Raw genomic sequence first — 27,479 nt, forward strand, 5'->3', positions numbered from 1 at the left:
GGGGCCGTGACTAGGTGACGACGGCGGCGAGCGATTGGGCGAAGCAGGAAATGTCAGACGCCTCCGTGGTTCGGCTGGGAGCCGGCTTAAAGCTTTCCTGTGGAGATCCGGGTCGCTGCCTGAGGAGGGGAGTCCTGGAGCCGCGCTTGAAGGAGTCCCGCTGAGGGGAGCAGTCGTTTGGGGACGGAGGGAAGCGGCGCCCTGCAGTGGCTCCGGCTGACAGGCGCGGGCGAGAGACGCGGAGAGAGGATGGGGGCGAGGAGAGGCCTGGCCGCGTCAGTGCTGAGTGAGTTCCGAGCTGCCGGAGCTTTTACCCCGCTTCCCTTCAAGGCCCCGTCCGCACATGCAGCAGAACGAGGTGGCCGAATGGGTGGTGCCGCGGCGGGCTGCGCTTTTGAAGGCTCTTCTCGATTTAAAAACAAAACAAATAGCTCCCCGCAAGTAGAAAACTAGAGGCCTTTCCCCCCCCCCCCCATCCCTGGCGTGCTGCTTTTTTAATTGCAAGGTGGTGGTGGTTGTATTTATAACCTAATGGGTCATTTAAAATCGCATCCTCGGATGTGATATAACCCACTCTGCCATGGCAGGATGCCACCGCTTCATTCCGTGGTTTGCTTAGATGAGGCGTGGAAGACCATTAGGTGGAATGAGGTGGTAGAATTTTGGCCTCTTTGCCACTTCAGATCCTAGGGCTGGGATGGGATTTGAATGGTTCCTCCCGGGTAAAATTAGTCTCTCTCCCCAAGTAGTAAGCTAGTACATTAGGAGAAGTTACTCTAAATGGGATCCTGTAGATGAAAGGCAGTTCATACATTTAATAATAAATAAATAAGCCTGGATTTGAAAAGGAGAGATTCTGGCACAAAATGTGAAGAGTGGTGGTTGTCACTGTTAAACATGCACTTATCACCCAATATCCTTTTGAATATTTCACTCCAAATCAAGAGAACTTAACGAGCATCTTCCAAAAAAGAAACTTGAAGCAGGACAGGAGATGGATGTGAAATGTATTCAATGTTTTATTTAAAACACTTGTACCCAGAAAGGTTCAAAGAGCAGTTTACAGATGAATAAAAACAAGGCACTCTGTGCCCTCAAATTTGTAATCTGAAAAGAGATGACACAGAAGTAAACAGAAAAAGAGAAAAAGAAAAAGTGGATTGCCCTCTTGGTCATATCTTGGAAGTCCAGATGGGAATAAAATAATCAGCGTAAATATAATTTTGACTTTTTTCATATGAATATATGCATTGTATCTGTTTTATGCAACACACCTACAGAAAGGAAGTTTACAGGTATGGAGTGTTTATTTAAGGCATCATCCTATAATTCTTTGAACCATTTCCAAAGGGATAATAGCTGTGCTAATGTGTTGCAGCGAAAACAATAAAGAGCCTTGTGACACCTTAAAGGCTAATATATTTATTCTGGCATAAGCTTTTGTGAACTATAGTCCAGTTATATCTTCTGCTTTTTGACACAAGGATCACTTGAGATTCTCTCCCTATACATTTTAACTGAGAAGTTTAGTTTTAATCATACTTTTTAATTATTATTAAAGACTATCCTTGGTGGAACTCTAGTGACTTGTTTAGCTTTTTCCCATCACCTTTGTCCAGTGTTGTAAAAACTGTAGAGTAAAAATATGTGATCAGTTCTGCATCTCTCAGAACAGTTCTGCCTCTAATCAACAAACGGTGTTTTGTTTATATAATAGCAATTTGCAATCAATATGTGCTTCTTAATAGGCTTTGACAGGTGAATGAATACACGAGGGATGGAATTAGCTCAGTACAAGTTGCTCCTGATTTTTATCTGCTTTTCTGCCATGATATGAGACGCTAAAGGTGGCTCACAACATGATTGAAATAATGGGGCGGGGCGGGGCGAGGCGGGGCGGGGTGGTGGTGGGAGAAACACAAATCAATACGCAGACTTTTACGTTTGAAAGGAATTTAAGATCCAGCACAGTATACTGGACTCATGTTGGAGTTAGACTGAAAAACCCAGAATCAAATCCCTGTTCGACTCTGAAGCTAATAGGGTGTGGGCTAGTCTTATCGTTCATGAGATTATTGTGAAGATAAAATGAGGGGGAGTTAAGAAACCATGTACACTAGTCCAGGCTCTTTGAAAGAAGGGCAGGCTACATGTGGTAGAAACAACAAAAAACCCCAAAATTTTATTCTTTAAAATAATCAAATTAACTGGCTCTATAACTATATTTGTGGCTAAAAAATAATAATTTGTTTTTCTTTCTAGAAGAAGAATAAATAGCCTTTCAGTTTGTTTCCCCCCCCAAGGGAAGACAAATACCAAATTAAGTAGCTAACATCTTAACTTCCCAATAATGGGTGGGAAGTGACACACACACACACACACACGTGTGCTGGTTATCAGCTTATAGTGCTGTTGTAATGCAAGACTTGTGTAATGTTTTGGCTTGGCTGAGCAGCTGAGCTGCTTTACATGTTATGGCTGGGGTTCAAAGTAGCATTTTAGATCACTGTATTTTTGCAATAAAGCATGAAAATGCATGGGGTGATGATATGGACCGAAATCTAATGAGCTAGCTGAGACAAGCCTAAGTTGAATTTTTAAAAGCTTTTTAGAATTGAACAGCAGTCCCTTATGCTGCTATACATTTTCATAAACTGAATCCCCAAACCCTTTCATCATTCACAAAAAGCATGTTTATTTGGACCTTGGCCCCAGTCTCATGAGAGCGAGCTGCTATTCAGCTATATGGAAGAAATGCCTTGCTACTTGTATCTAGAGATGCTCACTGAATTATAGTCAATATGTTTATTGCAAGCCTATACCACAAGATTTAATTAAGTGTTGTTTCTTTTTATTGTAGCTGTGACCCTCTTCTAAATGAGCTATACATTCTGGTTGGAGTCAGAGGACAATAATGAGTGGTGCAGCTTTGGGCATTGAGATAGTTGTTGTCTTCTTTCTGGCATTAGTCATTCTACATCGGTATGGAGACTTTAAAAAACAACACAAGCTTGTGATTGTAGCAACACTACTAGCTTGGCATCTTTGTTTTCTCATAATCTTCATATTGCCTTTGGATGTCACTACGGTAAGGAATTTCATTTTGATTTTCTCCTTTTTTATGACAGTCAATTATGTATGCATAAAATGTCCCAGGTAGGAGTAGTAGATAGAGTTGTTGTTGATGGCTGGCCAGTGATGATCCTCTTATTAAAAAAAATTGAGAAGTCACATCAAAACTTTGGTTTTTAGGATAGTCCTGTGTCAGCAGGGAATATCAGAAACGATTAAAATTGTCAGATAATGCAAATTCAAACATTCACTATGTGCCATTGTTTTGAAAAGCAAAATCACATTAGGTCCAAAGAAAAGCAAAATCACATTAGGTCCATTTTGATCATTTAGTATTTCCAGCCCTGCCCCAGCTCTAGCTGTGCCACAACACATGCAGTAGCATCCTGTGTGAGGCAGAACTCACTAGCTTTCCCCCACCTTCTTCTCAAAAGCCCCTGTAGCTTTTTTCACTACACCTTTTTTGTCAGGGCTAAATTGTAGTATCACCAGAGGAGTAGAGCTGCTCTGTTAGTTTTTGAAATGACCGTAGTTCACAGCCTGTAGTAAGACCTCGATCCATCTTGGTTCCTGTCTCTTTCTGAGCAAGCCTCTTGCAAGGCACCCCTTTGCCATGTAGGAGTTTTCCTGAGAGTCAGCATGACTGCTCACAGCTACTGCTGATCTGGACTAGACAGGGCCAGCTCTGAACATCCAGACTCATGCTCTGCTCATATATTAGCAGATTCCTTCTGTGTAAATACATTGGTGCAAAATAAGAACCAGAAATGGTGCATTGTAGTAAAGAAGCTGATTCGCTTCCTCCAAATTTGTATTTTATTTTTTTCTAATTGTGGACTCTTTTGTCTTCTAGACTATATACAATCGATGTAAACATGATGCCAATGAATCATACACTCCTCCTCCCGTCAACAGTGGGTCACCACTGCAGCAACAATATGCTAGGTAATCACCTTTCCTAAGAGCTCAGTGTGGCATGGAAATTGAAAGCTGTCAGCAACATATGAAGAAGATAAAAGTGAACATGTACTTCAAAAGGCATCTATACATTAAAAAAATCGTGCCTTATTTATTTATTTATTTATTAAATTTATATACCATCCCAAAGCTGAAGCTCTCTGGGCAGTTTACAAAAGTTAAAAACAGTGAACATTAAAAAAGTATACAAAATTTTAAACCATCAAAAATATAAAAACAACAGTATAAAACAAGAGTATCCATTTAAACAACAACAGTTCTGGGGTCCCTTTAAAAAAACAACTTAGCCTATGTTGTTAAATGCTGTAAAATGCCTGGGAGAAGAGAAAAGTTTTGACTTGGTGCCGAAAAGATAACAATGTTGGCGCCAGGCAAGCCTCATTGGGGAGATCATTCCATAATTGTGGGGGGCCCTCTCCCTTGTTGCCGTCCTCCGAGCTTCCCTCAGAGTAGGCATTTGAAGGAGGACCTTAGTTCATGTTGGGAGAGGCGTTCCGTCAGGTATTGTGGTCCCAAGCCGTGTAAGGCTTTATAGGTTAAAACCAGCACCTTGAATTGGGCTCAGAAACGTATAGGCAGCCAGTGCAAGCGGGCCAGAATTGGTGTTAGATGTTCGAACCTTCCAGTTCCAGTTATCAATCTGGCCGCTGCATTTTGCACAAGCTGCAACTTCCAAACCATCTTCAAAGGCTGCCCCACATAGAGGGCATTGCAGTAATCTAATTTGGAGGTTACCAGAGCATGGACGACTGAAGCTAGGTTATCCCTGTCCAGATAGGGGTGTAGCTGGGCCACCAAACAGAGTTGGTAGAAGGCACTCTGTGCCGAAGCCACCTGAGCCTCAAGTGACAGGGATGGTTCAAGGAGAACCCCCAAGCTACAAACCTGCTCCTTCAGGGGGACTGCAACCCCATCCAGAACAGGTTGAACACCCAACAATTGTTTTAATTCAAGTACTGTATCTCTCTTGGGCAGCCTACATGTTTAAAAACACTGAGAAAACAAAACAAAGCTACACACACTCAGAATATCCACTCCCTCTTCTACTGGCTTGCCCACCACATGTTTATCCCAAATAGGCTACATAAGTCCTTTCTATCACACATGCCTAGATTATCCTCAGCAGCACTCCAGGAACAAAAACATATATAGTTGCCATTGAAAGCTCTCTACCTTTCAGAGGTCTGAGACATAGATGGCAACATTCTAAAAGAGCTCTTGGTCTATCTTAATGGTCCTGGTGGGACATCTAAGAAATACTGGGCCATTTTGCATGTAAAGCTAAGCCACCATAGGTTAATTCACAGTGTGTGCTGCCATTTTGAATATGCAACCTGTGGCAGGCATGCCATAGCTTGTGTTGTGTGAACCTGGGTGGTGAGCGTTGCTAAATAAGCCATGGTAGGCTGCAGTGATGCAAATCTAGACAATGGAAGGACTTAATTTTACTTTGTACACTTTGTAATAACATACAGATTCTATTGGAACAATTAATCATGATTTTTTGGTGAAAATAATGTTTTCTAATTCAGTCTTAATATTATATATAATTCTGACCTTCTTTACAGAAAACCAGAATGCTTCAAGCCATGGAGCTATATTCCTGATGGAATTATGCCCATCTTTTGGCGTGTAGTATATTGGACATCACAGTTCTTGACATGGTAAGGAATTTGCAGAACTTCTGGAATACTTGAAAGAGCTCAAACTAATGTATTAAAATGAACAACAATTGGTATTTGGTTTAATATGTAGCTTTTGGGTGTTGACCCCAAATATGAGAACATTTGGTGGGTTTAACCTAAATATAGGCAGAGAAGTAGCAAGTTCACATATATATTAGGCCACTTCCTCCCTCAGTTCCAGCCAAACAGAATAACCTTTGCTATTATTATTATTATTATTATTATTTATTTATTTATTTATTTATTTATATAGCACCATCAATGTACATGGTGCTGTACAGAGTAAAACAGTAAATAGCAAGGCCCTGCCGCATAGGCTTACAAGCTAAACTGGGGTGTGGGTTTGATTTGGGGAAGGAAGTAGCCCCTGTTGCAAACTAGGTGCTATCTTCACCAGTGATTCAGTAGGGTGTGTTGTCTAGTCACAGACAGTCAATTGAATGTGCTGCCTGCCACTAGTGATGTGCTTCCTAAGCACTGAAATGCCACAGTTGCAGTACTGAAAAAAGTTATATGAGCGAGCCCCTTTCTTCGTGACTTATTCTTCTGGCTGTGGAATAAGTCGTTTCAGAGGTTATACCCCCAATTTCCCAAGATCTACAATTACAGTTACATTTGTTACTGCCAAGTTATATAGGATACTTGTTGCGAACAAATAGATAGATATGTTGAAACTGTTTTACTTCATGACTTGTGTTGTTCATTCTTAGGATTCTGTTACCCTTTATGCAGTCGTATGCTAGGTCAGGAGGCTTTTCTATTACTGGAAAGATTAAAACAGCACTAATTGAAAATGCTATCTATTATGGGACATACCTTCTGATTTTTGGAGCTTTCTTAATATATGTGGCTATAAATCCAAACATCAGCCTGCAATGGTAAGATTGCTAAACCTTCAGTACTTCTAATCTTTAAAGATTGAGATTTTTAGTTAGTAATTATAGCACTGTAGATTTTCTTTACATCTATATCATGGAATTAAATTTTGAGAACTGACTTTTGTTTAAATTTCAATTGTGGTTACTTTTAGTATTGCCATAACTTGGATTTTTCTTGTTGATGGAAATAAATCAGGCTGGGTTCTGACATACTGCTTTAAGCCTGCCCAGGTAGCAAATAGAGGGGGTGGGGTGGGGTGGATTTTACTTTTTTGAACAGCGAACTCCCGTGCCTATAATGCTATTTTCTCCTTGCAATTACCATAAGGCTGCAATTCTGTTCACACTTATTAGGGAGCAAACTCCATTGAAGAATGGGATTTAATTCTGAGTTAACATGCCCAGGATTGGTCTGTAGCTTTCGGGCTCAGCCAAGCCTGCTAATTCCTTCCTTTTACGTGTGGACAACCACGCCTGAACATCAGAAATAAATGGAATTATATGGTACAGCACACACATTTATTTTTAATGTAGTACTTACATTATAATACTTCAGCTGCTAAAATGTTGATATACTGTACTTCAGCTGCTAAAGCGAAGGGGATCTGGACAATACCGGGAAGGGAGATCACGCGGAAACTCCGTGTAAGCTAAATAGAGCTTCATAAGAAAGAATGTAGAAAATGGTTCGTTATTCCATTCAATGCTTCATACATGGGGAGGATAGTCTGCAAAAGGAATTTAGGAAATTGAGAAATAGAGAAGGGCGGAGAGTATTAAAGTTCTGTATTATTCAGATAACCTGGAAGCTATGAGTTACTTCTGTTTATGTTTGTACAAAGATCTTTACTAATTTCTGCATGTGACATTAATGGCCACTCTTTGTGTTTTAGGAATCAACTTCAGACAATTGGAATAGCTGCTGCCAACACCTGGGGGCTCTTCCTCCTAGTGTTGCTGTTAGGGTATGGCCTAGTTGAAATTCCACGCTCTCACTGGAATGGAGCCAAGAAAGGTTACCTTCTCACTAAGACTTATTTCAAAGCTGCTAAACTGATGACTGAGAAAGCAGATGCAGAAGAAAACTTGGAGGATATTATGGAGGCAAGTAAATTCTGCCACCAAAGCGTGGAGGTGGAGAGGAGGGATGTCTATACCAGCCCTTTTTTCTGGGGTCATCCCTGGATCGTCCCTGTGCATCCCAGGACAACTGGTGTGCCACACATTCCTGGGGCATGAAATGGGCATGGAACCGCACGGGGTGGCTCCGTTTTCATGGAGGTAGGCAGCAATTTTGCCATCCCATGGATGGTGTGTGTGTGTGTTGGAGGCAGGGTTTTTTAACTTTTGATTTTTGCTGTGCCTGCACGGCTACTCTTAAAAATAAAAAATATGGTAGCAGCCACATCCCTCTTTACTACCGGGACATTGCATGGCTGTCAAGATGCTGGGGGAGGATCGTGGAAGCAGGTAAGTCCTTGATCCTCTCCCTCCCTCCACACCCTTAAAGTATAGACATGCCCAGGAAGTAGTTTTGCATGGGGGGAAAACCTCTTTTGCTTTGGAGATTTTGAGGGACAATTTCTTAATATCCATGGCAACAAAAAGTCACAAAATGTGTTGTAGCTGATACGGTGCTTACTTAAGGATTCTCAGGCAAGGGGACTTCTCTGCTCCCCCATGGTTGGATATCCTGATTTAATTAACTAATTAGAGTTAGTATAAACCACAGTTCCCTGAGTTCATAAGTAATGGGAAACTATGGCTTAGGGGGGAAAAGGGGAGGGGAGGCAAAAGCTGAAGCTTTTACTCCTACTCCCACATGTTAAAGAACAAAGAGGAGGGGGGGAATGCCTGACTCTGAAGTTCACTGCATCTCATTCACATTCTTTTAGACCAGCCTTCCTCAACCTGGGGCACTCCAGATGTTTTGGACTACAACTCCCAGAATGCCCCAGCCAGCTCTGCTGGCTGGGGCATTCTGGGAGATGCAGTCCAACACATCTGGAGCGCCCCAGGTTGAGGAAGGCTGTTTTAGACCAAGGGTGGGCACGAAGTATATCTCCAGACGTTTTGGACTTCAGTGCCTCCTAGAAACACCTGCCGGCATTGCCAATGTTCAGGAACATTGGGAATTAAAGTCCAAGACAGCTGGTGAACTTTCCGGCCACCCCTGATCTCGAGCATGATTTAGATGATCACTTGAACTGGGGCATAACATGCACCCTTAATTCTTTCTAAAAGGGGTAGCTAAATAACAGACCCCCATATAGTCCCATTGGCTGTACTGACCCAGAGGTTTTATTCGAAATCTCAAAATTCCAGCCATCATTTTTAAATATAAATTTCTAGCCCCGGAGTAAAGAAACAAAATGGTAAAAAATATGGAGACTACTTCAGTGGAGAGCAAGTGACCTGCTGCTCTACCTTGCATTAAAATCAATTGTAATTGGTTTCCAAATAATGTCATAAATAGGACGGCCTTGCTGTTAGCTTGTTAGAAGTCCTACTTCAATATTATTTTCTATGGGAGCAATCCTATGTCCCCCAGACGTGGTTGTTCGGTTTCTGGGCTCAGAGTTTGGAAACAAGGCTCTGACTTCAGAGCCCCAAACCACACTCTGTCCCCCTTGTAGCCAGCGCAGTTCTAGCTATGTCTCCACACTCGGAAACAGTGTGTGCAGATGGGAAGAGGGGACATTCCTGGGGCATGGAGTGAAGAAGACTGCAACGGCAACCAAAGGATTTCTTATGGCCGCCCCAGCTGCCTTCCCTCCCCCTCAGAAGCACTGCTGCTGGCTGGGCAAAATAGTCCTTTTATCACCAATGCAGGGTGGCTGGAGAGCGGCGGCAAAGATTTCCTCTTCTCCAGCTGCTCTGCATTTGGATACTCAGTAGCCTCCGAGTTTGGAGGCTGCCAACTATCTTCATGGGATTGCGCTCTAAAATCGTTTAACCTTAACATTGTATCGTACCGCGAACTGAAGGCAGGGGAGTCAACCACATCTATTTAGAAAAACATTCCTTGTTTTTCTTCTTCTCTCACTTAATCAGGAGGTCCGCAAAGTGAACGAAAGCATCAAATACAATCACCCTTTGAGGAAATGTGTGGATACCATATTAAAGAAGGTAAGTAATCAATCTTCGCAATATTAAATTTTTCCATACAGCATTGCTGGGTTATGGAACTGCCATTTCAGCATGACAAAGCGGAGAGTATCAGTAAAGTTGGCTGGGCATCATGATATGTTCCTCTTTCCCTGCCTTCACAGTAGGAGGTTTTGGTTTGTCTGGAAGTATCTCTTAGCCTGTATCTAACAATGGTGTATTGTACCCTGACATTGCCACTGGGAGGCTAAACCCCTTGTTTCCCAGGAATGTCAAGCCAAGGGCAGCATCCAATCAGACACATCCCTCTCCTTGCCAGAAAGAAAACTCAGCCCCAACTGTTTATAGCCTTGGGACTGCCAAAATAAGGGGAAAGTGTGCTGTTTCCCCATCCATCAGCCAAATAGCCACCAATTGCTTTTCAAGCAAGAACCCCAGGAAAAGAAGATCACCCTAACTGGAAATGAATTTAAATGCCTGCTTATAGCTCACCTTCTTGTTTTGGCCTTAAAAAAAAAAAAAAAAACACATCCCCCATCCCCGATTCCATTTTCCTCCACTCCCTTTCCCTTGTGTCTTATCTTTTTTTTAGTAAGTAAACCTGATGGCCGGCTCTCTTTCTATTTTTTTTATTGATGTGAGCCATTTTGGGAGACAATAATTGTCTGAAAAGTGAGAGCAAAATGCAGTCAATAAATAATCTCTGCTTGATTACTGGTTGATTGAGGTCATAAAGTGGTGAAGTTCCTTCAAGTGTGGAAAAAAGTCTTTAAAAGAGCAGAAGCAGCAGTAGAGCAGAGGAACAGTCACTGCAAATAGCCATGAAAAATGTGCAGAAGAGTGGAAGATAGAGGGTTCTTTGGTAATATTTCTGTAATAAACTTGCCCAAACAGCAAGTTTTGAAGCAACGATCGACCTTCATCAAAAGTTGGTGGACCCATATAATGTGTTGAGCCAAAATGATGGCTGAAGGTCTAATCATGGCTGTGTCTCTGGCTGAAATAATACTGCCACAGGGAGCAATTCGGGCTACTCTCCCACCTTTAACCTTCCAGGGGAAAGTGATAGCCCCACAGTTCACTTTCTCTCTTTGGCTGGAGAATCTTGGGACAGAAAGAGGAAAGCGGACCTAGTAGCCAATGAGAGGGGAGCAGGTGGGTGTTTTTTGGCTCTATGTATGAGACTTCTGTTCCCTGTCAAATTGGCTGGTTTACGTATGGTGATGTGTCAGGCTGCTAACATGCCTTGAGACTTATCTTCTTTTTGTCTTAGTGTCCTACTGAGTATCAGGAAAGAATGGGTAGAAACATGGATGACTATGAAGATTTTGAAGAAAGGCCCAATACTTATCCAACAGAGAAAAGCCTGGCCAAACTTCATAAGCAGGTAACTAGGTGGCTTAATAGAAACATATATGAAACTTATTTAGAGCTATTCCTTTTGTAGCAGGTTCGATCTATGAAGATGCCTGCTTGAATTAACTGGTAACAAACCTGGCTTCTGTATCTTTCCAAAACAGTTTCTGTTCATTGCACTAGAGTACCTGAGTGCCTGTACCACTAACTAGGTGGCATTTCCAAGGTTTTCTTAAAAAACAGACGAACACAAACCTTGTGTTCTATTGCAAACAGATGTGATGTTGCCCAAAGTGTGAAAATACTCAACCCAAACATTACAAGGAAGGCAAGATAAAATTGTAGTTACATTAATTAAGGAGTAAGAAATACTGAAAAATGACAATAGAAGCCAGGTTCCTGCATGTTTAATTGCATGTCACAAATATTCTATCTGGGTGGGAAATTGGTAGTTTTAGCCATTGATATCTATGGGAAAAGATTCCCAGTTTTATTATTTTGTTATATGTATTGTAAATGCTATGAAAGTGAAGCATAGGGTAGTATCCAATGTTAGTTCTACGTAAAGTAGACCCATTGAAATGAATAAAACTTAAGTGCTTCACAACTGATTTAAGTGCCGTATGTTTCAATGGGTATTGAATGGGTATAATCCTATGTAGGATTAATGTTGGATACTGTTCATAGTCTATTTGCTAAGAAAGCAGTATTTTCCTCACTTAATATGCAGAGTGCAATTGATCTCCCTGCTCCTGCTATCACCATAAATAATGTGAACATTGTTGTGTTTTGTGTGTGTGTGTGTTAGGTCATTTATTCGGTTCAAAGGCATCGTCGTACACAGGTCCAGTGGCGAATTCTTCTGGAGCAAGCTTTTTACCTGGAGGATGTGGCAAAAAATGAAACCAGTGCCACTCGGCAGTTCGTTCATACTTTTCAGGCTCAAGAACCTGAAAACAAAATTACCCGATATCTCTATACACCTACTGTTGGTATGTACTGCCATGTAGAGCACAGTGTTTTTGACAAAACGATAGAAAAGAGAAAGCGCTAGACCCAGTCCCTCACAGATGTGGTGTCCATATGCAGACAGTTGCAGATATTGAATGGAGCCTTGTTCCTCTTCTCCCCATACCCCATCCCTACACTGGTCTGTGGGAGCATTGCATAGGCATGGCAGCAAACTCGGGTGTCTCCCTATTCCTTCCGTATCCATTTCCAGCCCTTCTTCCCTCTGAACTCCTTACTCATGTATGCAATCTGTTTTTATGCTTTTTATGGTTTTAAATTTTGTATATTTGTTTTTAATGTTCCGTGTTTTAATCTTTGTAAACCACCCAGAGAGCTTCAGCTATAAATGCAAATAATAATAATAATAATAATAATAATAATAATAATAATAATAATAATAGAGCTGCTGTTAGAGGAAACGAGCAGTATTGCGATGTTCTTTACATTTCCTTCCCTTTTGGTTTCCTTATTTAATGACTTCTTTCCTAACCTCTAGGTAATGGTTTTTTTTTTCTTCCCCCAGAATGGTATTGGGAGTGTCTTCTGAGACCGTGGTTTCACAGGATTCTCGCCATTATTTTGGCCACATTTTCTATCATTGTTGTGTGGTCGGAATGCACGTTTTTCAGTCCAAAGCCAGTTCTGTCCCTGTTTGCAGTCTTCATACAACTAGCAGAAAAGAGTGACAACTATTTCTATATAGAGGTCAGTTTACCAAACGCTTATTCACATTTCCGGCTTCTAGTGTAGTTTTTTCTATTCTGTCATTTGATAGTTACATAGTGGCATACTTTTAAGTTTTGTGTACAGCTTACTTAAAAAGAATTGTGTGAATTTATTCATATGCTTCTGTATACGACCTCACAGAGAAATTTCAGGAATCTGGACTAGCCCTAAGAGTATGTCACTGGAGGAACAGGAAGGCATAAGATCATGTTCAAGATCATGCTGCTGGCCCTTGGTTTGTCCATTGAACAAGCAGTATTATCCTCACTCTTGCATTTGCGTTCTCTGCTTCAGTGCTAGAATCATTTTGTACAGAGAATGCATAAATAACTTATAAAGCAGCTAGTTTGCTAAGTAATAAGGTAAAATATCAGTAAAAAGTCAGTCTATTTTTTGTTGTTGAATGTGAATGAAATCTATCTATTTTACAGATGGCCTGCTTCTTTACCATCTTTTTCCTCAGTATCTGTGTTTACTCTACCGTCTTCAGGATCCGTGTGTTCAACTATTATTATTTAGCTTCGCACCACCAGACAGATGCATATAGTTTGCTTTTCAGTGGCATGTAAGTAGATAATTACTTCATTACATAGATAAGTTTTGAATTATTAAAGGTGATGCAAAGAAAGTATTTACTATAACGTAAATACTGGATCTTGTTCATAACTCAGATATTTCCAGAGTATGCTGTAGCTCTTGATTTGATTTCCCCTCGGATGCAGTGGGTTTTCATCCAAATATATGCCCACAGAAGGGGGCAGGTGGAAGCTAAAGTTCCCGCCCTGTGGAGAGGAGTGGGCTGTGGCGCAGAAGGCTGATGTGGTGGGGAGATTGCAGAAAACTGGATGGAGGCAACCTTCTGTTCTACCCATAGAAGTGTTTGAGTAGGCCTCTGGTGCTTGAGGGAGCTTTCTAGAGGGCTCAGGGGACTAGAAGAGAGAATAGGGAGTGGGGAATTCAGCTTCCCCCTTCTTCCTTCCATAGGAGGATATCTGGATCCAATAGAAATGCTATTGATGACAATTGCATAGAAAACAACTTTCTCTCTGTGTGTGTGTCTCTCTGTGTGTTTATTAATCTACTTGTTTCCTCCCAAGCTTCCAAGGAATCCAAGATTACAATACTCAAAATACATGCCTCTTCAAGTTGCTGTTAAAGCTAGCGGGTGATCGGATGGTAGTGTCTTTAGTAATATGAAGTAGGACGGAGATGTCCAAATGCAGAAGAAAATGCTTTTAAAATTGCCAACTATTTTCATGCAGGCTGTTCTGCCGTTTGACTCCTCCGCTATGTCTGAATTTTTTGGGCTTGACTCATATGGATTCAGCATTTTCTCAGAAACACACTGATCAGCAAACTGCATATACATCTGTAAGTAAACAGAATATATCTTGCTACACTATGTCTTAACTATATTTGCTAAATGATTTTCACAGCACAGTTAGTTGAAAACTGTTTTGCCAAAATCAAACTTTCATTTTGCTTCATTTCAGCTCAGGGGTTCAAATTTATTTCTTATTTTTATTTATTCAGAAAATGTACATACCACTCCATATCTAAAACAGGCATGAGCTGTGACCTGTCCTATTCCTTTCTTTGCTGAATAGCATCTGTTCTTTAGCTACATATTTGTTTCCCTTTGCCAGTCAATGACCTGTCTCGCTCGTAATGGTGCAAATTTAACCTTTTTAAAAACTTCCGGGGAAATTTGCCCAAATTCGCTATAGTGCAGTATTACCTGTGAATAAGCACAGTAGTTACTGTGAATCTGCACAAAACTCCCCAAATTTTTTTTTAAGTTACATTTGAAAAAACTAATGTTAAATTTGTGCGAACATCCCTGAAGGTGGGGAAAAATAAAGGTATTGCTGTCTACAGAGGGAGCAAAGTGGAGAAGTAAATTGGCAAGTGTCATTTTTATCAGTGTATTGGAGGAGGAAGGGCAGATAGTTGGAGGATGGAGGCAGCACTAGCAAGAGCATGAGGAACAACCAGGTTTTTCCGCTGCTCTTGCCAGGTTACTCTGTAGTCCTTTCTTACAAGCTATGCATAAGCCACTTTGCCGGGTTCGTACGACATGACAAGCCGCTCTGAAAACAAGCCACCCTGAACAACCGAACAACAAGCCATGGGTTCTCAGTGTGGTTTACCCGTGGTTAACAAACCACACTGAAAAAACTGTGCTGGATTTGGATGTCATGACAAACTACCCTGAAACAAAACAAGGGTGACTACCTACTGTGGGTTGTCATGTTGTGTGAACCAGAACTCTATATTATATTACATTTTGAAGTACAATCTGTGAAGCTCTTAAATCCCATTAAGCCTTTGCTTAACTGTCCCATTGAAACCAGTGGGACTTAAAAGAGCTTAATTTTTGTCTGTTGTGTAACTATAGCATTTAATTATGTATATAACCCATACAAATATTTCTATTATGGCAACACTTACACACACACACACACACACACACACACACGAATGAAATTACTCCATAGCAACTTACACTGCATATAAAATCTCTCTCTCTCTCTCACACCCACCCACCCAAGAGTGTATTCTAGTGGTGTTAGAATATGCTTTGCCTAAGTCGTTGGCACTGTAGGAGCGGAGAATTCTACAGTTTGGGGATAGCTATCAACAGCACCTCTTTATGCACCTTTGTTGAACAAAGTTTAAGCCTAAACTGAATAACGTAAAGGAACTTGCAGCAGATCATTGCAATGAAATATGCAGCTTCCAAACCATCTCAAGTGCTACCAGGTTAAAAGCAGCACCTTGAGTTGCATCTGAACTGGTATGCAGAGCTAGCATGCTATTTTCCATCAACAGGTGGTAGCATGGATGAAGATGTTGGCTTTTAGATGAAAACGTGTCTGTAAAAATTGTTTAAAGTTACTTTTGAGTTGGAAATTATCATCAGATCTAGAGAACCCTTCCATTCTTCTTAATTGTGTTGGTGCAAACTCATCAAGAAGTAGACAATAAAAGCAGTATCTTAATTGGTTTTCAACTGTAGAAAATTATAATCCACTTTTGTCCAGTGTAAGCAACTGCCTTGTGATATTTATACAAATGAGTATTACTAGAACATACATCCTATTGCCTAAACTTTATGGTAACAAAACATCTGAGCAGCAGTCAATTGGAATATACAGCAGTCAGTCGGATCCCCTCCTTCCTGTGGCAGCTCCATGAAAATTCTACATAAAGAGTCAGAAGACCCTGCTGAACGGGGGTGGGCTGTGGTGTGGGGGAGAGGATGGAATCCCAAAAAATCAGACAGAGGAATCTTCCATAAGCAGAGCCCTTCCTTTTGTGGACAGCATAGAAGGCAGATCCGGGATCCAGCCCATAATGTATTTTAACAAACAAAACGAAATACAGGGTCTTGCTAACTTCTGTTGCTTTTTGTTTCCCAGATTATGGGATCCATGAAAGTGTTGTCCTTCATTGCAGATGGGTTTTATATCTATTATCCCATGCTGGTTGTCATTCTCTGTATTGCTACTTACTTCAGGTAGGTAACAAGTTCCTTTGTTTTGTTTACTTGGATATTGATCCTTCTGAAATGGCTGTTCCCTTCCTAAGTAAAGCTCCCTTCAAAATTATACCTGAGCTATTCTTAGCCAGGCTGGAAAAACCAAATTAATTTTTTCAGGTCTTACCATCCCTGTGCAAGGATGGAGTCGTCAAGCTGGGTGCTGGCAAAGAATGGTAGAGTGTTGAGTCATCTTTGCCTCCTCTGTTTCTCTAACATTGCTTCCACTTTATTTGTTTACAATTGTAGGATCATTAATAAGCTTCTGTAGTTAGTGGCTAGGATGAATTTGTGTCATAAATACTTAGAGCAAGCTTCCCTACCCACCACATAATTGGCAGCGTGTCCCTTATTTTACTGAATTCATATGTTGTCGGTTATATCCTAGCAGTTGTAAATACCTACCTTCAAATGCAACAGAACTATAGTCTTCTTTGTCTGATTATTGGTACATATGTTTCAGTTCTGCTTTTGTCCTTCATTGATATTCTGATAACAGGCTTTATGCTTTCATCTTTTTTGTTAATAATTTTCGATAGAATTCAATGAGAAATAGCAATTTCCGCACATGGACCTTAATGTTTTCATTTTAATTTACATTAGATGGGATCCAGATTTAGGCACATGCAATGGAACTGGTAGAAGCAGGCTTCCTCCCCACTCCCCGTAACAGCCCCCCAATCCACCCCCCCAAATGTTACACAGAGGACCACGGGGCCTTGCTGAATGGGGTAGGCTATGATACAGAGGGCTGGATAAGAGGCAGGGGGGCATCCCTGAGTATCCAACATAGCTAACCTGTCTCTCTTTTAGTGACACATTTCTCACACGGAGAGAAAGTGTTGAGAGATCACTTTGTTCCTAGAATTCTAATTCAGGTGAGATCAGAAGGCCTCAGGTTTAGAAACTCCATCCCTTGCCCCTCTCCTATTCCTCTCGACTTGGGTAACCAGTAACAAGGAGAGACTAATTTATTTGGACACAAGGATCTCCCAGTTCATTCATTGTCATCTTCCTTTGGTGAGGAGAGCAGAGGAGGGGCAGGAGCAGGAACTCGTGAGTCCAGGATTCTTTCAATCTCACCTCAGGTAGAATCCCAGGAGTCATTCTGCAAGTCATGGCTAATGCCTGTGCTTCTTTGTTTTATTCGTTGGCAATGGAAGAAAACTTTTTATCATTAATTTCCATCAGTTTAGGAACTCGGTGTTTGAATCTTCTGGGATTCCAGCAGTTCATGGGAGACAATGAGATGACCTCAGACTTAGTCGATGAAGGGAAAGAGTTAATCAGAAGAGGTGAGAAGAAAGTATATTTTTTGCTTTGCAATGAATTTTAACTAGATAGAGTACAAAAAAAACCCCAAGAACCTTTTCACATTTTTTCTAAACATTGCCTTCCCGGAGGATCCCAAAGGTACATCTCACACAGCACTGAATTTCTCTGATCCGTTTTTTTAAAAAGCAGCCTGGTTGTTTCTGTTATTGTTTTATCCGTTACTGGGTTTTTATGCTGTGCACGTTTCAAGTTACTTTTAGTTATTCTTCCCATGTATCTACCCTACCTGTAGTCTTAATAAAGTCCTCTGCCTCACAATTTGAGAGCCCCTTTTTTGGTCTGGATCCATGCTAAATCCGGTGTAGTGTAGTGGCTAAAGTGTCAGATTGGGAGTCAGGAGATCTGGGTTCTAGTCCCCACATAGCCATGGAAACCCACTGGGTGACATTGGGCCAGTCACAGACTCTCAGCCCAACCTACCTCACAGGGTTGTTGTTGTGAGGATAACATGGAGAGGAAGAGGATTATGTACCCCGCCTTGGGTTCCTTGGAGGAGAAAAGGCGGGATATAAATGCAATAATAAATATCCATTCACTCATGACTAGGTGAGAAAACAAGGCGTGGCTGGGCCACCTCCCTGTGCTGCCTCAGCTTTTCACACAAATTCCTCTGAAGAGATGGAGGGAAGGCGACAGCAGAGTGCCCAGCATTGTTTTGCTCAAGAACACAGCTTGAGCTCCAAACAAAATTGAAACACCTAAAGCCACCACACAGCTGTGCTTTCCCCCAATAACTCCAATGTTTGATTTTTTAAAAAAGCATTGAAAGCGTTATGTTAAAGATTATTTTTTTCCAACCCACTATACATTGAAATGTTTTTATTTTTCTCTCTAGAAAAAAGAAAAAGGCAAAGGCAAGAAGATGGTGAAAATAGGAGAAGGGTACGTGGACAGTTCCATCTGTCGTTTTTCCAACCAGTAAAACGAATCATTGCCGAAAACTTTCAGCACATGTACAGAGTACAACTTTCACCAAAGTGTTAGAATGAAAAGCTCCATTGTTATTTGGAAGGGTGTGGTTATTTCTGTAATGCAGAGTCTAATCCTAAGAAGAGTTAGGCACATCTAGATCTTCATAGGATTGCAGCCTTAATTATATTATTTAGATGTGATTGTCGGATGGTTGCTGCACGTTTTGAAAAAGTAGACTTAGATGTGTCGAACTTTGGTTGTTTACTGTTTCTGTGGCTTACAGCAAAGTTACTATTTTTCATCAGCATGTTCCATAAAGTTCAACCACAGACCTATTCAAGAGAGGTTTTAGAATCTGTAACAGGCAGCATTGCCCTCTTCTGTTAAACAAACCAGTCTTTCCAGGCCTTGTTCCACTAACCTGGAGACTTAGTTTTTTTCACTAGAATTTATATGAAAGATTTCAGAATATGAAAGGGAATGATTTAATATCATTACAATAAGCATAATATTCGAATAATATTATTTACTCTTAGAGATTAGAAGCTACTTTAGATTGTACATATGGGTTTTACTTTTTCTGTGTTTTTGGCCAGGAGTGGAAAGAACGCTATGGAAACAACCGTGAAGATTCAGCTAGAAACAGAAACGTTCAAGCAGACCAAAAAGAGTCTAGTTTCACAGAGACTAACACAAACAGATGTAAGAATGTCTCATCTTTACTATTATTTCACAGTCATAACATTAGTTTTATAATGCCGCCTTTTTTTTCACCTTCCAACTTTGTCCTCTGAGGTATTTTTTCTCATGTATAGATCTGTTCAAGATTAACTTCAAGAGATTGAGGAAGAACATGTACCCCTTTTATCTGTCAAGTAACTTCTCTTTAGACAGAGGTCTCCTAGCCCAGCACGAAGGACCCCATCTTATATTTGAGAATCACAGCTAGTTTTCGTAGGTTCATTCCAATCTCTCAGTCAGTTATGGATAGGTGGGTCTGACTCCCAGTGATTCTGGTAACACTTAAGACAGTTCATATTTAAATGTGAATAACTTGGGATCATTTTAAAAATAAATTTGGGGAGTGCTGGACTACAGCCGGTGGTCATGTTGCATTGACTTTGAAAATAAGCATTCTAATTTGAAGAAGAAAAAGAAAAATCTGCTGCTGCTTTGGCTTCTACCCAGTGTTTGTTCTACTAAGAGTAGATTTAGTAAAATGAGTGGGACTTAAGTTAGACTAACATTTGATGCAAGCCATGGTTTATTTATTTATTACAGTTATATACCGCCCCATAACCGAAGCTCTCTGGATGATTATCTCCTCAACGCCATGTGCTCTTGAAAATTATAATTAGTCCAGGTGTTTGTTTTCTTGCTTTCTTCGTTTGACCCTCTAGCATTTGTTGCCATCATTTTCAAAGTTGAAAACCTTGTGGGCTAGACTTCTTAAAGGAAAAGCTGGGTATTGCAGGATTTTAAAAAATACATGTGTACAAGTAGAAAATTCTCCCATCTTCGGGAGCGGCTTTTTCGAAAGGACCCTTTGTGCAAGCAGAAGCAAACTTGTACTATTTCAGATATAGAACAAGAAATGAAGATCCATATGTGGTGAGAATGTTAGCATTTCTGCATCATGGGAGCACAACTCATGAACCAAGACTTTTGTTAAGGCATCAAATGATGCTCATTAAAAGGACCAAAGAGGGTGGATGGTTTTCCACTGCTGTTGACTTCCTGTAATCACATTGGAATGGTGATTGGTAAAGAACTAGGTTGTGAGAAGTAGTCTGACTTGTATACTAGAAATCTGACTCATCTTGGAACCTCTTCAAGATGAATATGGACTAGGTGAACACTTCTTGGCGTAATCCCACCTAGCTGCAGCAGAGGGAGAGATAGGACAGGAAACCAGCTGTCATTTGGCCACTCTCCTCCTTGATCTGTCCCCATTGCAGCTAGTGATTTATATTTATACCCAAAGAACAATAATGTAACTTTAGTCATCAGTTTGCTTGTTTTTCCTCTTACCACCATATCTGTCCCCCGTCCCCCTTTTGTGCCATGTTAATTCCATTTTAATCTGCTGGGCAGTGACTCTCTTGTTTCTTTTATCTTTGTATAGTACCTAGAAAATGTTGGGCACTATATAAATGATTAATAATAATTCTACATCAAACTCTTCAGCCACTGGATTTCAGTGCGCATGCATCAAAGCTGTAAAATGATTGAAGAAAATCACTCTGCAGTAGGTAGTCTTTTGAGTCCAGGGGAGTACTGCATCTCAATAATTGCCATAGTGTACTGCTTTCATATGTGAACAAATGTCTTACTGTCTACTGGAACATCTCTATTCTGAATAATTGTTTTTCTATTTCCAAGGCAGAATCTAATATTAACATTTTTTCTCCATGAAAGAAACTCAATGGGAAAATGTAGTGTCTGCCTCCGAAGCTTTCCTGTGGAATCTATAACATTTTTCTTGAATGTTAGAATCCAATACCAGTGGAAGAGGGTAGTCCATCTTTCTGTATGAAGTTGCAAATTTCCACTTCAACTGACTTTTAGCTGCCAAAATAATGTTTTGGGGATTCCAGTACAAACATTGACCCTGAAAATACAGCTCGAATCTACATCTTTAACTTAAATATTCATAATACATGATAATTGCCCATGATCTAATACTGGAAGAAAGCATTACTGACTTTGGTAATAATGTTTTAATTTTTTTTCTTGCAGCGGTAGCCTCTAAGTACACCAGGTCAAATGGGAGGAATGAAAGGGATAGAGTTGAGCTTCTCCAGGATGCAGAACCTCTGGACTTTAACGCTGACACAATCAGTGAAGATCCTCTTGACTCTGATTCAGGAAGGTGAGGAATATTCAAAGTATAAAGCACATTTGCAAGTGGGAGGCTAAATCAGTAATAAAAAAGGGGGCACGTAACTAAAAACGCTTCTACTTCCCACCCTGCCAGTCATCTTCAGTGAATAGCCACAGGTTAGTTTGTTGAATAAAGAATTTGTATGCCAGTTTCCCTCTGCAGGGAAGCCTTACACAACCATTTCATCAAGGATCAATTAAATCCTGCCACATTCAAAGAGGAGCCAAAAATTCCACTGGGCTGGCAAAAGCTCTTTGTGTGTATCTACGTAGCTCCCAGCCTCTGTGAGTAAAACTAGCTAACACACTAGGAACTCCATGATCAAATCTTCCATGGATCATCTGCTTGAGAAGGAAAAAAATAAGATTGGGCCACAGGGTGGGGGAGGTTTAAACTATTTTCTTCATAGGATGAAACATCTATATGGGCTCAGAACTGGAGTAGGTTGCCTGAACCTGAGCTGCTGGGGGTCGGTTCAGGGGGAGTATAGGGTGAGGAGGAGATTTCTTTTAACATTGTGTACATCCTAGCAACCCTAATGCTTCCCTCTAAGATATTGACCTTGTTCAGACGACACGCTAAGCCACAGCGGTTAAGCATTTTGAGCTAAACACTATGGTTTAGTGTGTCATGTGAACCATGACTTGGCATGTCGTGTGAATCATTTCTAACCATAGTGGCTACACAACCACACTTTAAACATGCTCACTAACCATTTTCTGTAAAAGGGTTAGCAGCCTAACCATGGCTTAGCAAGTTCAGACAACTGAACACACCCATTAAAAGTTGTCAGGGGGTCAAGTAGTTCAATTCCGTTCCTCCATCATCTTCATGGTCCTTTTTTGTTTTGTTTTTACCTGCACCTTCAGCAAACAGTGGCTCAACAGGGAGGGACCATAGCTCAGTGTGACAGAGCACATACTTTGTATGTAGAAGGTCCCAGGTTCAATTCCCAGCTTCTCCAGGTAGAGCAAGGAAAGAATCCTGCCTGAAACCCTGGAGAGCCATTGCTGCCAGTCAGTGTCGACAATACTGGGCTAGATGGACCAATGGTCTGACTTAGTATAAGGCAGCTTCCTATGTTCCTGTGTTTCTAACTGCTCTCAATGTTAGATTTAATTGCTGTCAGTTACTGATCTTACGGTAAGTAGTTTTATTCCTTTTTAAGGGAACATAACATACACTTTTTAAATGTAAGTTCTTCTTTATATATCCTACAGGTATCAACCTGGTGGAAGATACTTGTCAATGTCACGAAGCAGAATATTTGATGATGTCTAAACCCACAGAACTCTGAATCTCTCATCCATTGCTTTGGGGAATGCTCTTTCGGTAACACGTCCTGCAACCAAAACAACCTCACTTTACCAAAACAAACAGGAATGTTGGAAGTAACGAACTTTTCCCCTTAAAATGCACTTTGTATAATTAGTTGCCCAATTTGTAACGGGCTCTAGCATTGGTTTCTGAAACTGGGACCACCTCAGCAGTGCCTTTCCCATCTTTTCCCTCATTCCCGCAAAACCGCGCCACTGCTCCTACCATGATATGGGAATTGGGAACTATTGGCACCTAGTAGTGTGGTAAGAGAGAAAGTTTGACACAGAAGAGAGTGGGGAAAGAAGAGATTTGGGGGTGGGAATGGGATGCTAGACAGGGGGCAAAGGGGTTCTTGCCTTTTGGGGTCGGTCTTGTGGGTATGATCTCTTCTGAACTGGAAACCTTGCGTTAAATTTTTTTAGAAGCCTCTCTGCTAGAATTCACTTGTATGCTGGCAGCCATTGAGGCATAGCGGTTTATGATTTTGTCTTTTACAATTGGATCAAGAAAATAATTCCAGCCTGTTATAGGTTGATTCAGTTTTAAATAAATGTAGGGCTCAAACAGACTGGTTATTCATACATGTTGGAGGTTATTTGGATTTTCTTTTCTTTCTTTCTTTCTTTTCTTTTTGGAAGGCTCTTAGTTTTTAAGAAGGTATCCTAAAAGTCTAATGCAATCAGGTCATCCTACGTGCGGGTTTACGGACTACTTTCTATTCAAACTGTGGGCGTGATTGAAAAAGCCACTCAAGTTCTTAAAGAGCTGAAGAGATTTTAAATACAAGTTGGTACTTTTATCCTCGGGAATGCCTGCACATAGATCACCAGAATAGAAAATAATTTCTGTCAGCATTATATACATATGAATGGCGTTGGCATGCACAATAGCAAAGACCGAATAGAACCTTAAATGTTCATCAGCACTGATTTAAATTCATATATGCTAGCATGTGCTCAGTGATGAGAGAAGATCTATTAGATATTTCTTTTAAGATGTTTATCTGTAAAAGCTGCTGCTGAGACTCTCTTCCAGCCAAACCATGTTTAGTGGCTCTGAATGTGCAAATGTTTAATCTTCGCTGCAGGCAAGTTCATCATATCAAAAGTATTGTACAGTTCACATAGTTCTTGCAGTGTGTGTAACTGGACCCTTCCTTTTGAAGAAATGAACTTCTATAGCATGATTCCTTATTGGTAAATAGCACAGGTGATGTCCCAATTGCATTGCCTTACATACATTTTTATGATATCTGCACTTTTTGCAGTCAGTACAAATTTTGCACTGCAAAATAATAAATGCTTGCTCCATGTCAGTCAGCAAATAACATTGATAAAAAAAATGTACATAACTGCCTTCATGAGTGCTGGGTGAAAATACAGTGTAAACAGGCCCAGAGAAAATCAAAAGCAAATGTGGAATGATTTTGAGAAAAATGTGCATTTGTCATTAAGTCAGCATTGTTTGCTTTCTTGAAACTAAGGCTAGTGGTTAGGTGTGACCATTCATTGCAATGCTATGTGGGTGTAAATATCTACTCTGACCTAATAGTGTGTTTCATATTCAAGGATAAGCTGTTAGCATATTATGAGATTCTTGAGTTTTTTAGGAAAGCAAAAGATTTGTGCACATTGTGTACTGAATAGTAAGGCGCGCACGCTGTTCAAATTCCATTGATTTCGATAGGATTTAAGCAGCCTAATGCTGCGTAGGACTGCAGCTTTAGGGCTTGTCTAGAAGTCACTAGATATATGGAGCAACCACTGTTCTCTCACACTTCCTCAGAATATCTAGGGAAGAAATCCGACATCCCAGTTGCAGGATGATATTTCCCCACCCACCCCAAACAACTGTTCAACCCTCTGAGGGTGTATGGGAGGTCAGCAGGAGGACTTGCCTCCTCCCATTCTCCCACTGAGGGGTACTTAATCAGATAGCACCCCAGGTAAACAATACGTGATGTACTGGGCACCCTCGCCTCCCATCATTGGCTATTGGTCATGAGGGCAGGGAAATGTCAAATACAGAAGTTGTAAGGCAGAGGTGGAAGCAAAGAGGCACGGGCTGGGGGCTGATCCCTGTCTCTGACAATGTTTAGTTAAGCCCTGAGCTTTCATTTGGGGTGCGGGGGACAGTACTGATATGATTCACGGTAGCTTCAGTGAAGTGTCATTCCATGTAATGCATATGTTGAAAGTGAATGGCTGTTGAAAGCATGTCATCTGTTCACAATGGTTTGCAATATCATTTTCATGAATGTTGGGATTCCATCCAAGACCATACAGCTTACCCAAGTCCTAAAATAAATGGTCTAATGCTGAATCCCAGTGCATACACTACTTTTGTAAATCCATTGGCTCCTTATATAGATCCTAAGCAGATATAAATCCCTTAAAAATGGCACCGAAGTAAAGTTTTAATAAAATAACGTAGAGCTTTTATCTCTGGAAAACACTGATTGAAAAGGAAATGTTGGGAATTATGGCTTTGGACAGGATTTTCACATGATGAAAGTGTGTGTGAGAGAGATTTTTAAATTTTGCAGCTAACTAGCAAAAATTTGCAGAAATTAAACATTTCATCAGGATTAGCATCAGTTTAGTTTTAATTTTAAACGTGTGTTTTGGAAATCTCTTAGCTATCACAGGGAGACTTAAACTTGCCGTTTCCATTCTTTAAACAGTTAAGAAAAGTTACTTCAGAAATATCAAATCCATTTAGAACTATTACGTCTGCTATGTGTTTTTTAATCCACAGGAGGAGGTCTGGTTAATATTTTTACTAGTTTACTTAAGCTTACAGCGAGTCTGCCGAAAGCTCACTAAGGATTTGATAGAAGACATTGATTGCTCAAATGCTGCATTGCAAAGTAGCAGCTCACCTCCTATTATGGAAGGCAAATGCCTGAGCTTGCCTTGCTTAAACCGATGGTTATCATATGTTCTCGGGCGACTTTCAGTACAAGTGGAGGTGCATTGGTATTACCACAAAACAAACTGTGCCTCATTAGAGTTCCCTTTGAGAAGGCTTTTTTGCTGCGATAGTACTGTATCCAGCACCCCTTTGGGGGATTTGGCAGTGCTTTCAAAGTGAGGCCAGGCTGCTTTGGTGTAAGCATGTGTAGGATTCAGTCCCAGAGACTTACATTGCATGGTATTGCTGAGATTTCAGTGTCTTGCTCTTTTACACATTGCTGTGGAACTTCAAGCCAAAGCAGAAGTATTGAAAACATTTTTGCTTTTTCTTAGGGTAGCGCAGTGAACCAATTAAGTGGATAACGCACAGAAATGTAGTTTTTTCAAGTTGTCAGTTTCTAAAATACTAACAGTACTAGGATGCAACAGTGTTGAGATTCTATAGTGTGCATGTTTGTGATGCTGACAAATACTTTGAATTTGTAAGAATTTTCTGGTAGCTGACAATTGTGTGTTTTATAAGAATTTTAGATTTCTTGTTTCAGCTCGAATCTGAGGGGATACGGTTTTCTTAGCAGCTGTAATCATGCAAGACTTGTATTTGCCATTGATTTCTTTCCCTGTTAATGCCTCATGGTAAAATACTTGTTGCTTTCCTATTGGAAACAGCAGAAATAATTGCTTTGTAAACAGCATTGGGGTTTGGAGTCTTGAACAGTGAGATGTATATTTGCTGCCACTGTATAATTGTTATTTATATATAACAAGGGATATATGAATTACTGTCTGATAAATTAATTTAAATTGTAATGCTGTATATTAGTTGGAAATAAAATTAACTTTATTATATTATATTTTTCTGATCATCAGTACAGCATGCTATGAGAGTGGTATTTATGGACAGGATTGTGTGTTCTTCCCCCTTTTGCTTCTTTTTTTTTAAGAGCATTAAAATATTTGGTGTACAGTTAAATTGGTTGCTTTTAAGGGAAATATGAATAAAATAATCACTGAATCCAGTTCAATCTCTGCTCCATTGGAAAATGAGTCTAGATCTACACCAAGCAGGATATAACATTTTTAAAATGGTATATGAAATGTGTCCTGGGCCCCAGCAGTTGTCAATACCGTTATAAACCATTATAAAGCAGTAGTGTAGATCCTTCCCTAGTTAGTATAGATACAGCTTAGTTCCACCCACACTACTGACTTCAAGGTTTCTTGTTTAAAAAGTGTGGCTGCTTTTGACGGTCATGTTTTCTGCATTTGAGGTGTAGCTGTCAGTGTTCAAACAATAGGATTTCCTCTTGTATGTGAGTATGCTGTATGTTACTGTTATTACCAGGGAATGAATGGAATGTTTTCTCTTTATTTTCCGTATGACTTGAAGTGCTAAGACAAATAGTTAAAAATTGAGACCTAAACTGCTGTACTTCATACTACTGTAGAATATCTAACTGGATCTAATTAGCAAACTGAATCTCATGAAGTAAGTTTGCAAGTTGAAGTGTTGCAAATGTTGTAAGACAAGTGCTGTTTTCTTGTTTCTTACTAATATTTGAGAGGTGGAAGAGCGTTTAATATTAAAACGGGCATCGTTTAATGGAGTGATGATTTCTATGAAGTCTAATAGACGATTCAGTTGAAAATCTAGGATCACATCCATTTTAGTCATTCTGATGGTAATTTTCTCTCAGGAGTTAGTTGCTTCTAAAAATGCAAGAATGTCATTAAAGTGTTCAGCATATTTGCCTATTA

General features: G+C 40.4%; 1 protein-coding gene across 1 annotated transcript; it reads left to right on the top strand.

The window, feature by feature from the left end:
- LMBRD2 (LMBR1 domain containing 2) lies at positions 1-26,570 on the top strand. The gene is made up of 19 exons (XM_063128154.1): positions 1-286; positions 2,861-3,088; positions 3,926-4,017; positions 5,619-5,714; positions 6,446-6,613; positions 7,507-7,717; positions 9,668-9,742; positions 10,995-11,108; positions 11,886-12,069; positions 12,612-12,793; positions 13,246-13,379; positions 14,077-14,185; positions 16,237-16,334; positions 17,547-17,650; positions 18,526-18,572; positions 19,199-19,304; positions 21,342-21,474; positions 22,707-23,758; positions 23,819-26,570. The coding sequence occupies exons 2-18, from the start codon at positions 2,915-2,917 to the stop codon at positions 22,765-22,767; spliced, it is 2,088 nt and encodes a 695-aa protein (XP_062984224.1). The 5' UTR covers positions 1-286; positions 2,861-2,914; the 3' UTR covers positions 22,768-23,758; positions 23,819-26,570.
- Positions 26,571-27,479: the final 909 nt, after the last annotated feature.

This window comes from Elgaria multicarinata, chromosome 6 (genome assembly GCF_023053635.1).
Source record: "Elgaria multicarinata webbii isolate HBS135686 ecotype San Diego chromosome 6, rElgMul1.1.pri, whole genome shotgun sequence".
Lineage (NCBI taxonomy): Eukaryota > Metazoa > Chordata > Lepidosauria > Squamata > Anguidae > Elgaria > Elgaria multicarinata.

Bases quoted from the DNA above. Each gene is read 5' to 3' on its own strand.
- LMBRD2 (XM_063128154.1), top strand. From the start codon at position 2,915: ATGAGTGGTGCAGCTTTGGGCATTGAGATAGTTGTTGTCTTCTTTCTG. The intron at 6,614-7,506 runs GTAAGATTGCTA...TTTGTGTTTTAG, and splicing joins CCAAACATCAGCCTGCAATG to GAATCAACTTCAGACAATTG. The intron at 17,651-18,525 runs GTGAGAAGAAAG...TTTTCTCTCTAG, and splicing joins GAAAGAGTTAATCAGAAGAG to AAAAAAGAAAAAGGCAAAGG.